At 32.5% G+C, this 16,532-nt stretch overlaps 1 protein-coding gene across 1 annotated transcript; it reads right to left on the minus strand.

Annotated features, from left to right (window-relative positions):
• Positions 1-310: 310 nt before the first annotated feature.
• Positions 311-11,652, minus strand: Alphasnap (alpha Soluble NSF attachment protein). The gene is made up of 6 exons (XM_026641615.2): positions 11,426-11,652; positions 10,060-10,256; positions 3,699-3,778; positions 3,320-3,505; positions 2,619-2,792; positions 311-2,320 (listed from the first exon to the last, which is right to left on the minus strand). The coding sequence occupies exons 1-6, from the start codon at positions 11,515-11,517 to the stop codon at positions 2,171-2,173; spliced, it is 879 nt and encodes a 292-aa protein (XP_026497400.1). The 5' UTR covers positions 11,518-11,652; the 3' UTR covers positions 311-2,170.
• Positions 11,653-16,532: the final 4,880 nt, after the last annotated feature.

Below are 16,532 nucleotides of genomic sequence, written 5' to 3' on the forward strand. Positions count from 1 at the left end.
TATTTAGATGAATTATTAATTTAATATCACCATACAACAAAAGTGACAAACGCCCAAACTATTCTTCCAAATATTATTACAATGGGAAATTGCTTATCTATGGAATTCTATAAAATATATATATAGGGAATTATATATTATATCTGAAAACAAAATTCATATCCAATCATTGGAGCATGACATTATCAAATTATTGGGAATTAATTTTAACATATTAAAATTTAATAAATAATCTTAACCGACTTCGAATTTCTGGATTGTTAAGTGTCAAACAACAAACATCTACAATAAATTAAAAAAAAAAAACATCTAAGAATCAAAAAGTTTTAATCGAACTTAATAGTTTACATTGATTATCTTTGTTAACAGTTTAAATGGGAGACCATAGATTATAGATTATTTGGATATGTCTATTAAAAGAGGCGATCAACTGAGGCATTGAAATAAAAAAAAAAAAAAAACAAAAAAAATATTTTATTAATAACGAAACTCGTATTTAATAATAAAAATTAACATACATATTTACAACAACAAAATATAAATACCAAATGAATCATACAAAGACGTACACATGAGACTAGGCCACAAATGTATTTAACAATCCTAGTTAGAGCTACAAGGTACCTCGTTAATAGTAAACATTGTAATTAACAAAAGAAATATTTGTAATATTAAGTCATTTTTTAAACGTGCATAATATCTTTTAAATCTTTTCAGGATATGCACGAAGCTTAAATATCCTCAGGCATTTTTTATAATAATATATAGTATTGATTATCATATCAGAAACATTCTTCCAATCTGCCTACCATATTAATTAAAAAAAAACTGCATATGTCTTATAAAATTCCAACTATAAAGCTTTAATTTTTCAGTGTAGCAACACTTATTAGCAAATACTCAGCTATTTAAATCCGTAACTTCCATTGCGTTTAAATTGTTTTAAATCGGTAAATATTTGTAACTAGCATTGCAATTTATCATCTAATGTACTTATATATATGGAATAGTTTGCGGTGCATCGCTTATAACACGAATCTTAGAAAAACTTCTCGACTTAATCACTACTTAACTATCGATACTAAGATTTATCGCATCATCGGTCAAAGGAACCAACAGACGTAATGTTATTTAAATTACGTCATAATCAAACATAAATTTATTTCATTTTTAAAATTTTCGATGTTTTACGAACATTCACGATTTGCTCTTTTCATTCGTAATTTAAATAACAAGATAGGAATAATTTGACAATCAATTTATTAGTGTTGCAAGCGCTACATTTTTTTATAAAAAGTTTACCAGATCAAAAATTCATAATCAATCTATTTCAAATATACAAGATATGAGAAATCAAATTTGAAGTAATTTTTAGAGTATCTAATAGAATTTCGTCAAGTTTTAATTGTTATACACAATATCTTAAAAAACCAAAAATCTCACTATCCTCTTTATCCTCATACTTAAGAAAGAACTTTAAGTATACTTAGATTTTGAGCTCATTCCTCTGACCGGTGGTGTAATGTCACCTAACTTATACAATCAATTATAATGGATAGGCAATAAATATGCTACAAGATTTAAGAGAAAATAATTACCCACGCCGTCTCTACTATACTTTGAGCTTTTTCCATTAGTATCATATTATTCAATGCCTAATTTTCTAAACGAGTAATATCCCTTGAAATATCGACCTTATTACTTAAGTATAAAGTCGAAATATTATATTATTACATTTTCAATATGAATTAAATCTTATACTAAATGCAGTATTTTTTGAGGAAAAACATTTTTTTTTAAATATTTTGAACTAACTAAAGGCATTGATTCTAATTTATTAGCTCCCAACACAGGTATGCGATCTGTAACATTTAATCTACACATTAGCGTAATGTAAAACGTTCAAACGTTGTAACATTTGAATACTAAAAAATTCAATACATTTTTAACTCAAATCGAAAAAAATTAACTACTTTTTATACACTATATGAAGATGCCACTATTATATTTTTTAAATAAATTTAGACATACTCACTACAAAATGTTCAGCCAAAACTTTTGACCACAGATAAAAAAATTTACGAATACACAACTAATATGTAGATTAATACTGTCGTTACCATCCACAGATAAATAACTCACTCGAGACGGGTGGCAAGTTGAATGTGATTCAACGAAGGTCCGGGTTGTCGTTGATTTGTTTCTTAATACGCACGAGCATCGTCGTGTACCATTGGTCGAGGCGCGATATGCTGTCGTAAGTTTTAACCGCTTCGGTAAATGCGTCTATGTTCTGGTCTTCGAGGTGCTCGATCAGCTCCTGTAATTGATATGTTAATTTATTTTATTAGGAAATAGATGGACTAAAATTTAAGCCAATACTTTATATGGCATTTCGTTTTGACGGGTGAGTGTCATTGTAAAAACATGCACAAGGGATATACCATCTCATAAAAGTTGGTGGCTGATTGACGATGTAATTAATGGTTAACATTTCTTCGAATAGCAAAGTCTATGTATGTCTGTCTGTGGCTTCATCTCGTTCCCACGTATCGTACAAGGTAAGGTTAAACAGAGACAGGGCCACGTGCAGCGGGCACGCGGCACAACGCGGGTACCTTGACGAGCTTGCACTCCCGGGTGTCGGCGAAGGCGGGGTACAGCGCGCCGTACTTGTCGAGCGCGTGCTGCGCGTTGAGCAGGTCGACGCACAGGTGGCACAGCGCGGCGCGGAACATGTACTCCTTGGCGCTGTACTTCAGCAGGCTGTTGTCCAGCGACGACTTCGCTATCTGGGGCGATACGGGAAAGGACCACCGATATTACAAGCAGATTCGCACTTTATCGAAACGTTATCCTTGACCACGACCCGGTTAGCTACGTGCCATATCCGTTACATGTTAGTAGTCATTATAATAGTAATTGCCCCCTGGCCGGGGTTACACCTAATGCTTTCGTTATATAATAATAATGCATTTTATTACAAGAAATTTCAATATACCTACGCGCCTCCATGGAAAGCGTTAAGCTTATGTTGGGAGTGGTTGAAGCAGCGATTTCCCGTTTATCGTTGAACTATTGACATTTAAAACTACAGAAACAAAACGTAATTTTGCCGTAGGAAATTTTAATAACGACTGTGTGATATCTGGTACCAAGGTTTGCAAAGACCACTACCAATTTTTTTTTTTATGAGACAGAATCATTACGCTCCAAAAACATTTCCATAGCAATTTTCAAAAGAAAATTTAGTACGAAAAAAGAAATATGAAACCTTCTTGTAGTAACTCGCCCATGTCAATTTATCCGAAAAGCTTACTTGTTCGTATATCTGTATGGCCTTGTCGTAGTGTTCCAGCTGTGCAGCATACTGAGCCAGCTTCAGCATGCACTTGTTGGCGGAGGAGGTGGACTCTTCGCCGCGGAAGTAGTCGGCCGCCTGCTCGTAGTGCTGCATCGCACGAGCTATATCCACGACCTCGGTCTCGTATAACTCCGCAATGTTCTAAAAAAAAAGTATTTCTTGTTTTATTTATGATTAATACTATTGATCGGTACCTAAAAATAAAATATATTTCCTACAAGCGCTATTAAATAATCAAATATGATTACTAAATTAAATAAAAAATCTATCTATAAGAAAAATTTGGTCTTGCGCCAAATAAATTTAATCATTTTACTTAAAATATCTTAAATACCTGATGCTGTTTCGCAGCTACAGTAAACCGACCCATGTCAGTGTAGATTTCAATCGCTTTCAGTAGACACGAGACAGCCTCTATATTAGAAAACAAAGTTAATACAAATCCTATTTTTAAAAATGGAACAACTTTATGGTTACTACAGTTACAATTGCCCGTTTTTTTTTATTAAGGATTTATATTTTGTCACTTTTTAATGACACACATAAATAGGACACAACAATAAATATAACAACAATAGTGCGGGCATCGAGTTTGCACAAAGTTCTATCACCGGTAAATAAATAAATATTGGACAACATCACATACATTACTCTGATGCCAATGTAAGTAGCTAAAGCACTTGTGTTATGGGAAATCAGAAGTAACGACGGTACCACAAACACCAAGACCCAAGACAACATAGAAAATTAATAAACTTTTTCTACATCGACTCAGCCGAGATTCGAACCCGGGACCTCGGAGTGGCGTACCCATGAAAACCGGTGTACACACTACTCGACCACGGAGGTCTTCAATTATACCCAACTTCCAATTATATTGGTATAAATGCGATAGTTACTATGTCTGTCTGTCTGTAGGTCTTCGACATCCAAACCACGGAACCGAATTTGTCGAAATTTGGTATGAAGCAAGTTTGAATTCCAAGGATTGGCTTTTCTTTGGCCAATACCTGATGACCAACCCTTAAAACACAAGTCGCTGGTGACAAATATAAAATTAACGATAAATCGTGTATTCATATCGAACTCGTGGGTCTCCTGCGAAACTTTGCGTTTATTCAAAAGATTTTTTAGGAACTCGAAACCTATTTTGATTTCATTTCATTGTAAACTGCAAGTCACTCGTCTACATTGGGCGCCATAAGTATGAAACCTTATTTAAATTAAATTTTTAATGCCATATAGTATAAATTAGTTCAGTTAGAATTGGATTTTTCTATTTTTTTTCTTATACAGCCGTAGAACTGCTCTTTAACCGGCCGGTAACTTTATTCCGCTTTCTAAAATTAATCCTTTGTTAAATTGTAACGATTTACTAAATTCCAATCAAGAATTATCTTTAATTTTCTGCACGTCTACGGCTGGAGCTCTTCAAAATGAGACCATATCCGATTATTTACGTGCAACTATCGTGACATACTCACTGGGACAATAATCGGCTTACACTATTAATGTATCACTCAAAACTACATTCAGTTAACTATTAAAGCAAAGCGTGATGGCGGGTCCAAATCTTAACAGGAATAAAATCTTAAACAGATTCTTTTTTTTCCAGGTTTTTTTTTAAAAAAAAAAACAGTGTTTTTCTAACATGAACATATATAACCGATAACAAAGATTACATAACGTTAATAATTAATATGATAACGATACCAGTATATACAGAACGTTCATATCAAAATGAGTAACGATTGAATCATTAACCTTGATATATATTTCAACATAACTTTCCAGACTTGCTTCTGCAATTTGCAAGTCGACAATTAACATCACTTCAAGGATGTCTTTACACAGTCTATTCATTTTAATATTAATTACATGTAAACTGTCCAAGCTTATACGTAAAAGAAAATATTATATAATTAAATATAAATAATCGCTGGTCGGGTAAAAACTAATTCCTCAAAAATTCTAATTATCTTTTAAAAAAATCTTAATTATGTATGTATATATGTTACTGTAAAAGCTCGAACTACGGTAAATCCTAAGATTTTTCCAGTAAAACCTAAGATTTCTTGTTCGAATTTTTGCCACCATTTACTTAGTAAATCTTAGGATTTACATTTACATTTAAGGCACGGTGAGCGTTGAAAAAAATCATGTCATAACGTTTTTATAAAATAATATCCGAAATGAAAATAATTTAAATAGGTTAGGTTAGTTATTTAATTACTATCGTTTGATACCCAAGGTTTTGACTAATAGTTAATTGAAATAAGTGATTAAGAATTACTCATTGTTTTATTCCTAAAACCAACATCTACCAACTGACAGCGTTAAAACCTAGCATATACTGAATTCGAATGGTAAACGCCCGAAAAAATCGTCCCATTTTCAGAAATACTTACATTATATCGGTAAACCATAAGACTTACTCTTAAATCTTAGGATTTACCCTAGTTACCGCGTCTACAACAATACTTGCTTATTATTAAGATTTAAAATAAACTTAAAAAAATTGCATGCAATGCTTATATTACGTTCTAATAGTGTCTTTGACATAAATGGAAAAAACCAAATTAATACAAAAATGTTTAATACACAGTCTAATAAAGAAAATAAGACGACTCGACGAAGAAGGTTATTTGCTAAGAGTTGAACAACCTCATACAGTATTTTTTTGACAGATTGCCATTCAACATTGTGCCAAGAATACGTATAATATATGCATAGTTACGTACATTTGTTAAACATAATGTAATAATGTGTAATACGTTTGAGCCTTCGAGATGTGAAACATCTGACATCTCACCTTGTTATTAAGCATCATTAACATTATATAATTTCGGAAAATGAGTTAGAACTATCTGACAGCCAACTTTAGCATCGCGCGCACTCATTGGTCAAATCAAATCGCACGCTAACGAAAACACTCCCACAATTACGGTAAAGCGAGAGGAAAGATGTTTCACATTATTAATTTATTCTCAATCATGTATAATACATTTTTTAAATATAAAATACAAAATATATTTAAAAATATAAAATACAGAGGCTAACCAGTGGCGGGAACAGGGTCCAAGCCACCGGTGGTCAGGGCCCCAAAGAGAGGAACTTCCTCACAATACGCGCCGTGCCGAGGAGTACTGCCTTCTGCATCAGACCCTTGACCCAGCTGCCTAACGAGAGCCTCTTAAGGTGTTGGTCGAGGCTCTTGGCCATTAGGCCATTCGCGGAAACGACTATCTATGATTTTTTTATCTAATTACCGGTGATAGAACTTTGTACAAACTCAACGCCCGCAATATTTTTGTTATATTTATTCGACTGTAAAAAGGCACTTTAACTATGACCTCAAAGAATATAAAGGGAGGTTTAAATAAGGAACTGTAATGATGTGCCAGTCTAATGAGGGGGAATCTTGTATCTTTAAGTTACGTGTAACAGAGGACGTAGACTAGTTAGCTCGATAAGCAATTACATTACCTTTGAAAATAAAATCATAACATAAAATGCAATACAACTTTTTTGTTCTATAACTTTAAGAGGGACAGTGGTTGTGTCTAGGGCTTGACCCTTAACAGTATTAACGATAGACGATAAAGCTCCATATGTCTATCATTAAGTTTATTTCGACACCACCCTAATTAAATGTGCTCTGTGAATGAAATCTTTAGTACGTTTGTTACAGCGAGTAATAAAATATAATATTTTATACACGTAAGTGATTCTGTTTGTTCTGTCTTAAATTTACAAAAGTTATGACGGTGAAGTTACAAAAATAGATTGAACTTATATCCCATTTTCTCAAGGGTTGACGAAGTCGCGGGCTGAAACTAGTAAAGTAAGTGTCTCCAGCCTCAATAGAAAATTTGGCGCTTATTTGAGCAAGCTCAACTAAATCCAATTTTAGAAAACCCCTGTGGACAGAAGAACATCCACCACATGCGAATATCGTCACGATATCTCCCCTCACCGCCGAATACTATAAACATTTAAAAACAAATTACGCAAAAGAAAACTTAGTAGCGCTTATATTAAGATTCACGTGTTTTGGCCACGGAGCTATCTCATCTAATCATTGATAGACCGCTGGAGAAAACTTATCAAGACACAATACAATAAGGACTTAATTATATAGATCAAAATTAACACCAGCTTTTTGCTACTATACTAATCATGACCGCGTTGAGTTGTGGCAGGAATGCTAGCAGCATTAATTATTATTAATTAATTATGGTGGTGAGCCGAGAGGGCCCAGTGGTTAGAACGCGAGCATCTTAATCGATGTTTGCGAGTTCAAACCCGGGCAAGCACCGGTGAATTTTCATGTGCTTAATTTGAGTTTATAATTCATCTCGTGCTCTGCGGTGAAGGAAAACATCGTGGGGAAACCTGCATGTGTCTATTTTCAACGAAACTCTGCCACATGTGTATCCAACAACCCGTATTGGAGCAGCGTGTTGGAATATGCTCCAAAACCTTGTCAAAGGGATAGGAGGCCTTATCCCAGCAGTGGGAAATTTACAGGCTGTTCATGTTAATTATGGCAATTCTAATGAACTATGCTCTTGTCCCCAGTGAGCAAGACGATGTAAGACAGAGTGTGAACCGTTCGACATTTATTGCATCGGTGATGATGATGTGGTCAATCTGAAGGGACACCAACCAACTATGCAGGACATATTGAAGTGAACAAGTGTGAGCTCAAACACGTGTGCATTCTCTACTCTCTTAATACCTGGTGGTAGGGCTTTGTGCAAACCCTGGGTACATACCACCCACTCATTCCCAAGGTCATAGCGGCGCATTTGCGAAGTAAGGGATGGTTAATATTTCTAACAGCGCCAATGTCTATGGGCAGTGGTGACCATTTAACATCTGGTCGCCCATTTACCGGTCCAATTACATTTTAAATATATTAAAAAAAAAAATTCGACGTGACGGCAAATCCGTCTCGACCGGAAAGAGTTCAGGCACATTACCAACGACTCTGATTTCTACATTATTGTAAAATAATAATTATCATCAATTAATGTTTCTAAAATCAAAACTCATATATAACGTCTCCCATTTCTAGTCCTAAAAGTCGAAGCTAACCAATTAATTTTATGCTTACGTCATAAAGTATTCCTATGTTAAAATATGAACCTTCTGTACTCTATAGTTTTGGCTGTGCTTTCATAGTCAGTCAGGAGAAATCTAGTATTTCTGAGTTACGTAATATGTTGTTATCAACTACAATGCCAGTGGATACTCAAAAGCTCTTTTCTAATACGGAAATAACACAGTACATATTATTCGTGGTTCTTATATGTATATACATTAAAATCAATAATGATTCTCTGATCTAGTTCTACTGCCAAACAGCCGTACTTAGTATCGTTGTGTTCCGGTTTGAAGGGTGAGTAAGGCAATGTAAATATAGGCACAAGGGACGTTAAATGTAAGTTTCCAATGCTGGCGGTGTCTTTTTGGATGTAACGGAATGTTTAATATTTCGTACAGCATCAATGTATATAAATTGGGCGATGGTATTACCCTTTACCATTTATTATAAAAAAAAGATCCGGCCTCATGCAATTCAAAAATAATTTGGTTTTCTTAAAACGTTTTAAGTATCCTGCAGTTTAGACCACAGTATTGCTCTTAGATATTAAAATCAAAATCTACTTTATTCAAGTATACTTTTACAAGCACTTTTGAATCGTCATTTAACAAACTATTTTAAGTAAAGCTCCCATAATCTAGGATAGCACGTAAAGTGGTTGGTACTACCATTAAACACTCTCGAATTGCAATCCCGATATTTTTTAATAATCAGCTAGCTACCAGTTCCATGAACCATGAACCAGACAGGTTTATATAAGAATTAATTATTAATTGTTAATACTAATTATGAAAAATGAAATAGTGTATGATTACATTGGTATTACTAAAAGAATAACAGTAGCCTTATTAACAAAGAAATAACGCAGACTTCGATCGCGATTATAATTCATAAATGGTTGTTTAATTTTAAATTTTATAGCTCATAATTGTGGAAAGGTTTTTTAAAATATTCATACTTTCAATTGAAGTTAAAACTTTGCAAACTTTTCAGTTTTGACACGCAACGTTCACGAAAACACGCTCATGGAAAGTACATACAAGTACTTACATATCTCAGCTTTTGAAACATTGTCACACTGAGACATTTATCGTTTACTTAACGTTCTTCGATATAGATTTGACACGTTAAATATCTACCTAATTTTGTAATACATAACTGAAAAATTACTTAACCAGTTTACATAAAACATACAAACCAGTATGGTAAAGTTATCTCGATACATTCAATATGTATCGAGCGTGTGGATTTTATTTCGTAATATTATTAATAAATTTGTTTTTTATATGATATTATTTAATTTGCATGAAAATTAGATATTTATTATTGATTATATGAGTCGAATTATTTTATATATTTTAGAGTAATAATAGTTATCTATTGTCTCGACTAACTAGGAAAGCGATTATGATATTTAAAATTAATTTCATCAATAATAGATAAAAACAGTCCTGTCTAATGTAAAATACTTTAGTTAATAACCTATGATATAACACAATCATAGAAAAGTTTTCAAACTTTAAACCACTTTTTTTATAAGGACTCATAAATAAATGTTAATTATATATCAAGAATCAGCACTCACCATTAGGGTCACTCTTTTTGTAGCAATTGGAGGCATCGACAAAGTTAGTTGCGGCATCATGACGAACACCAGCCTTCAAATGGAGTTGTGCCGCAGTGCAGAAAGCCTGACCTGCTTGCGGCCATTTCTTGGCCATCTTGAAGAGATTTGCTGCCCTGAGGTAGCAATCAACGGCTTCTTCCAGTTTGGATGATCCTCTATTAAAAAAAAGTTGTGACATTCAGATTGAATTTATCAATGAATACATAAAAATATATTTTGCTAGCGATCGACCCTGTCATTGTATGGATGGAATTTATTAATAAAGACATAGACATGTTAATTTGACTTTGCCTGACAACAAACAATCAGTATTATCACACATTTTAATCATATATATAATTTGTAAATTACCTAATGTTTATGAAGATAGGAAATTACAGTCCTTAGTCTCATGGAAAAGTACCGCCTAGAGTATAACATACAATAAAAATATGTTATGATATAAATGTCTATGTTGCTTTGTAATTTTGTTTTAATCAATTGGTCAATCCTGTATATGTAAGAGAATTTTAGTTGCACATGTGGTAAAATGAGATGGAATGATCTTATGTAGTAGGATTTGATATCTTTATCTCAGTATAGGCACATTTATAGGTCATCTACCTATAGACTAGTATGAAGTTTTTTTTTATAAATCTATCATATGCATAATGGTAACTTGCACACAGAATGAATAGGATGCCTAATTGTATTTTTAATATATTAGTAATTATAAAATACTGTATAGTGCATATATAACGTTGGTACAATGTTTTTAATAAAATATATGTGCAATTTAAAATTATAATACAGACTGTTAAAAAAAGCAAACTATATTTTGAGATTGCCCTAAAAGTGGATTTAAATAAAGATTATTTACATGGTTTATTGATCATTATTCTAAAAGAATTTGTTTAACCCTAGTTTTAGATTTCATTAGAAAGCTACCACAGAAAATGTAATGCAACAAATAATGTCAGTATTATATGATTTTTGATTTCGATGGGAACACCAAAAGGTTTCAATTAATATTTATAATTGTCTAAATATGTAACACTTACATTTTGTAAGACAGACAGACATGAGAGGATAAATATATTTATCGACATTTGTACCTTAATCATTGTCGTAATTTTTTGCTTACAACCTTTTAGAACTGAAACCTGGCCTTATTTTTGACTCATGTAGTATTTCACTTTGATGACTTTGCAAAGTTTAAACAACTTTTACAAGTGTTTCTAAATATACAATACGGTAGTTTGTTGGATCCATAAAACAAAAAAATAGAATATAAAGATCATTAGAGCTAATATTAGCAAAATAATAGGAAACTCATTGTCCTCACCCGAATAATGAACCGAGGAACGATTTCGACGAATTTAACTTTTTCTCCGCCTCCGCAATTAATTGCATCGCTTTTTGCTCATTGTCTCCCATTTTGGGGCTTTTAACACTACTAGTTACAAAAATTTAACAATTCCTTGAACGAAATTAATAATTTATTGACAAAATGTCGTCACTCCTCCCGACTGAAAAATCCCGTTGCTGTCATCGATTTGTGCAATTTGTGTTGCCATGTAAAAAATTAAGTTTAAAACTTTGTACTATTATAAGGACTACTATACATATGCAGCTGCTCGTTAATGTTAATTTTTTTAGGAAAAATATTATGCACACATTACTTGCTGTAAAATAAATCATGCAGTACATTTTCGCATAACCGTAAATAAATAATATCAATACAAGGCCTCGATTTAGTTATTTTGGGAGTACACACCGGATACACCCTGGGGTGTCCACAAGAGAGGACACTATATACATTTTTACAGCAAAATATTATTCCTAGGTCCCTTCCCTTTGTCTAGGCTACTTCGACAAGTAAACACATTTGATAACTTATTTTTTATATAAAGATTTAAAAGAATAATATTAAAGATTTATGAGGAGTTATAAAATTTTGGCACACGAGCAATGGCCACCTGATGATAAGTTGTGTGTGATTAGATTAATATACATTGTTATTAAAATAACATATAAAAACAACCACAAAACTATTTACACCTTAATTTTATTACGCTCAATGTATTTACATAAATAATAGCAAAGTGGACTAAACACAAGTCACAAACATTTCCAACATTCAACGATAATGGGACGGAGGACGTACTTTAGAAGGGAGAACGTCGTACATGAAATAAGGAATCTTTGTCTAGGCTACATTCACATAGACAGTCATCTGTAACCCTAATTTAACATTTATAGTCTATTCCAATCGAAGTAGGAAAAGATAACACTAAACCTTAAAAAACCTTAGATTTCGGTATTTTATGCGATTTTCTAATAACTCAGCTATATTGTGCAATACTAAGAGTTTATGATTAGTTTATTTTTCAATTCCATAGTGGATATCATAGATTTAACAAACTCTCGACCAATGATATCGTGTCAATTTGCTCTAAAATGTTGTCAATTCAATTTGGCTTTTCTCCTCTTATGGATGGAATAGCGTATAGATGTATGTATACATGGAAGTCCAGTTCGTAGGCGGCAGATAGTTTGTTGACTTAACTATTAGTTTGCATGTGAAAAGACTAGTTACTACGTAAATCTACCTTTTGATTTTGATTTCCAAACAGAGTTCCAGGATTTATCCAGGTGAATTTTCGCTGGAGCGTGCAAGTAGTGAGTTGAATTTTTAAAATGTTCAGTTGAACAAGTTGTTATAGCAGCTCTAGCGAACATGTCTGCAGCGTCATTACCGGTTATTCCAGAGTCGCTTGGAATATAGACAAGCGAAATTACAAACCTTTTTTTGATGACGAGAAAACAATGCCTCTATGATTTTCCTTTATTGCCAAAAACAACTCATATAGTCTGTCCGAATTTCAGTTTGCCTTAGGTCATGGGAGTGGGCTGTCTTCCAATATGGTAATCGTTTCACTGTAAATGATGGGCGTTTTGGAAGGGAATTAAATTGTAGGATAAATTTGAATTTGGGGATCCAACAGGCTGAACCGACACAACTATCAGGATATTTTAGGAGCAGTAAGTTAGTAAGTAGATCAGTAAAAATAAGAATTATTTCACCAGTTTTGATGAAAACTTCTTTGAAATTTAGAGTTTGTATCAAGAAACCTTTTAATAAGACCAAGTTCTGTGATAATTGGTAGATTATTGAAAGAGATCCAAAAGGTGTGGATAAAAGAGGATTTGACTGAAGACTTAAGATAGGATGGGGGAGTCTGATAAATTTAGAAGAACTGCCTAATAACAAGGATGGACTTTTAGGACGAGCACATAAATGAGACAATCTTCTTAAATGATAAGAATAGAATAAAGGTAATGATTTTACCACAAAGCGATCGCATAAAAATTGTCTTCTCAGTTGAAGTGGATAATCAAAACATTCAACTCCAGAGCGTTAGTGGGAAAAAGTGTACATAGCTCCTTAAATTATTCTGAGGCATTTATATCGATTTTTTTTCAGTTTTTCCAAAACGGCTTTATTAAGTGGATTTAAGACAAAAATTCCATAGTCCTAATGACTACGAACTATTGCATTATACTATAGTTTAAGAGAATAGGGGTGAGCTCCCCAATGTTAAGATTTTGACAGATCTAATTAAAATAAAAAATTTCACATCACTTAACTTCCATTATATTAAAACCACTCGAAACATATTATATTACTTATAACCAGCACATATGAATAGAATGTAACCAGCGAGAAGTATACTCGCTAGTAGAATGGTACACGTAACAAAATATAGTTCATTCCCTTACATAAGTCGATGAACATACATAGTCTACCTCTAACATAATCCGATGAACATACGTAGTCCACCTCTAACATTATCCGATGAACAAACATAGTTCACCCCCTAACATTATCCGATGAACAAACATAGTTCACCCGCTAACATTATCCGATGAACAAACATAGTTCTCCCCCTAACATTATCCGATGAAGAAACATAGTTCACCCCCTAACATTATCCGATGAACAAACATAGGTCACCCCCTAACATTATCCGATGAACACACATAGTTCACCCATATCATATCACCTTCTATAATATTTTAAGACTAGAAATCAATAAGATAATTTATTATCAGATTAAGACAAAATAAAAAAAAAGGAAAAAGAAAATCAGTACTACGATTTATTAACCAAGTAAATAAGTAGGCAGGATGGTAGATTATTTATAAGAATAACAATATAATTCCTAAATCCTAGTATATCATGTGTTAAATAATTTAATAAGCCGGCCAACAGCTCAATTCAAAGAGAAATAAGTTATATCGAGTTCATTTGTCTGCTAACAGTATTAAATATTAATTAATCAATGGTATATAATTTACCGCTGGTGGGCGTTGAAACAACATTCCAACAGACAAAAATCTCTCGATACCAGTATAATATTTGTTTAAACATACCTTTTTATCCGGTCCGTGTCATTTCTGAAGTAAAATAAAACAACTCACATCAAATTAACTTCCATTATATTAAAACCACTCGAAACATAATATATTACTTATAACTTTAACAGCAAATCCGTCCTTCGTCCTCAGTTTTTCTCTCCAGTTAAAAATCCCGCGCTTCTCCGTGCCAGGCAGTACCAGCTCGCCTCCAAACGCCACGAGACGGAAGTGACGGGAGTGCCACAACACGGTGTCGATAACCGAATCAATAGTCATACTTCATAAATGTTATTTCAATTTTAAAAAAAATTATTTAAAAGTCAAAGCAGTACTAAATATTATTATTTCAATTAAAATTATATAAGTATACATAAAAACATAACAATATAAGTATATTTAACAAAATCATGACATAATATATAATATAATATCATCAGCTTAAAGGAGAATGTTACAGAAGTTATTAACAGCCACTACGAGATTGTGGGTATAAATGCTGTAAAGCAGAGGGCTGAGGACTTAACTTTGCGGGGGACCTTTCCAGACGAATTTGGGAGAAAAGTACAATTTTGATGTTTAACAAAAATTGATTTGCAAAATAATCCTCTAAAAATAAGTAATCCCCTATGAGATACTCAGCTGTCTCAGTTTCCGTCTCAATAACGGAAGAACATAATCATATTATCGAGAAGTTCAGGAGGATCGACATTCATTATTTACTATCTACTGTAACTTAATAACTAATATACTATAATAATAATATAACATTTACTGAAAACGAATTATGTCCGACTCAGAAACTATAAAAACTATTTTTTTGCACTAAAAATTAATGAAAGGATTGCAAAAAATGAGTATTTAAACACAGATAACTCAGAAAAACTTGTGTCAATGAAAGCTAACACAAGCGAAAAAACATGAATTTATTATTTTGTGTTTTGGCTCTTCCTTTCAAACTTTACACATAGTGTTGCCATTTGACAAGAACTTGACTGTGTAATTACCTACCTATATTCGAATATCAAAAGAACGTTAAAACAACTAGTTTACTGTAGTATGTACTGGTGAGTTACAACAAAGTACATATTATAAAAATCTTCTCCATTGAAAAATACATGTAAGCGCCAACTATTACGGTCATCGGCCTAACAGTGTAATAATTTGAAATATACATATATAGCAACATTAATTTTAAATATAAAATAAAATACTCAATTAAAAAACATATTCTTATAGTAACCGTCATGATTGTACGATTTAAATTTAAAACTAACAACGCTTTTATACATTACTTAGCATATTGTTAGTGGAGGTTTGAAAAAAAGGTGGTATAAAAATAAAATTGCCAATTTATTTTTAATTTAGTGTATTATAATACATAATTAACCGCTTCTATTACGGCCCAACAACACACACATTTTAAGCTTTACATGGATTGTTTTCTACAAATAAAAAATGACTGATTTCGCTTCAACTTTTATAAAAACCAAATACCAATATTAATAATAGTGCAGAATTAATTTTCTCCGTTGAAATACATTTAATAGTCATAAAATTATATTTTACATAGCCGAGGATTTTTATACAAATTTTATGGAAACGGACAATAAGAAAACAATCCATTTTTAACAAAAATATATATCTCGTCTATACGGGTATATACTTACTTACAAATATAGGATTATACGTTGAATACCTCTTGAGTAAATGGTAAATCCACTTAGATAATTAGACATATATTCTTGGGAATAACTTGTCTAATTATATAAGTTAAGACTATATACCGCTAAATGAATTATCAAGAAGCTAAGTATAACGTGCTTGTGAACATTCTTATAACATTTGCTTGATATTGCTAAATAACAGAAGTCTACTTTATATTATTAGTTTAGTTATCTAAGAATATTTTTTAAATAACACTTATTTTAACTACTGTACTGATACACCCAAACAGATTACTTATTCGAATACGACCGTTCTTAAATTCGTCATAATCGTAGAACAATGACGGATACCTTGTTTTGTTTGTG

Source organism: Vanessa tameamea, chromosome 20, assembly GCF_037043105.1.
Source record: "Vanessa tameamea isolate UH-Manoa-2023 chromosome 20, ilVanTame1 primary haplotype, whole genome shotgun sequence".
Lineage (NCBI taxonomy): Eukaryota > Metazoa > Arthropoda > Insecta > Lepidoptera > Nymphalidae > Vanessa > Vanessa tameamea.

Bases quoted from the DNA above. Each gene is read 5' to 3' on its own strand.
- Alphasnap (XM_026641615.2), bottom strand. From the start codon at position 11,517: ATGGGAGACAATGAGCAAAAAGCGATGCAATTAATTGCGGAGGCGGAG. The intron at 10,257-11,425 runs GTGAGGACAATG...TTTTTTTAATAG, and splicing joins TTCCTCGGTTCATTATTCGG to AGGATCATCCAAACTGGAAG. The intron at 3,506-3,698 runs GTATTTAAGATA...CTTTTTTTTTAG, and splicing joins TAGCTGCGAAACAGCATCAG to AACATTGCGGAGTTATACGA.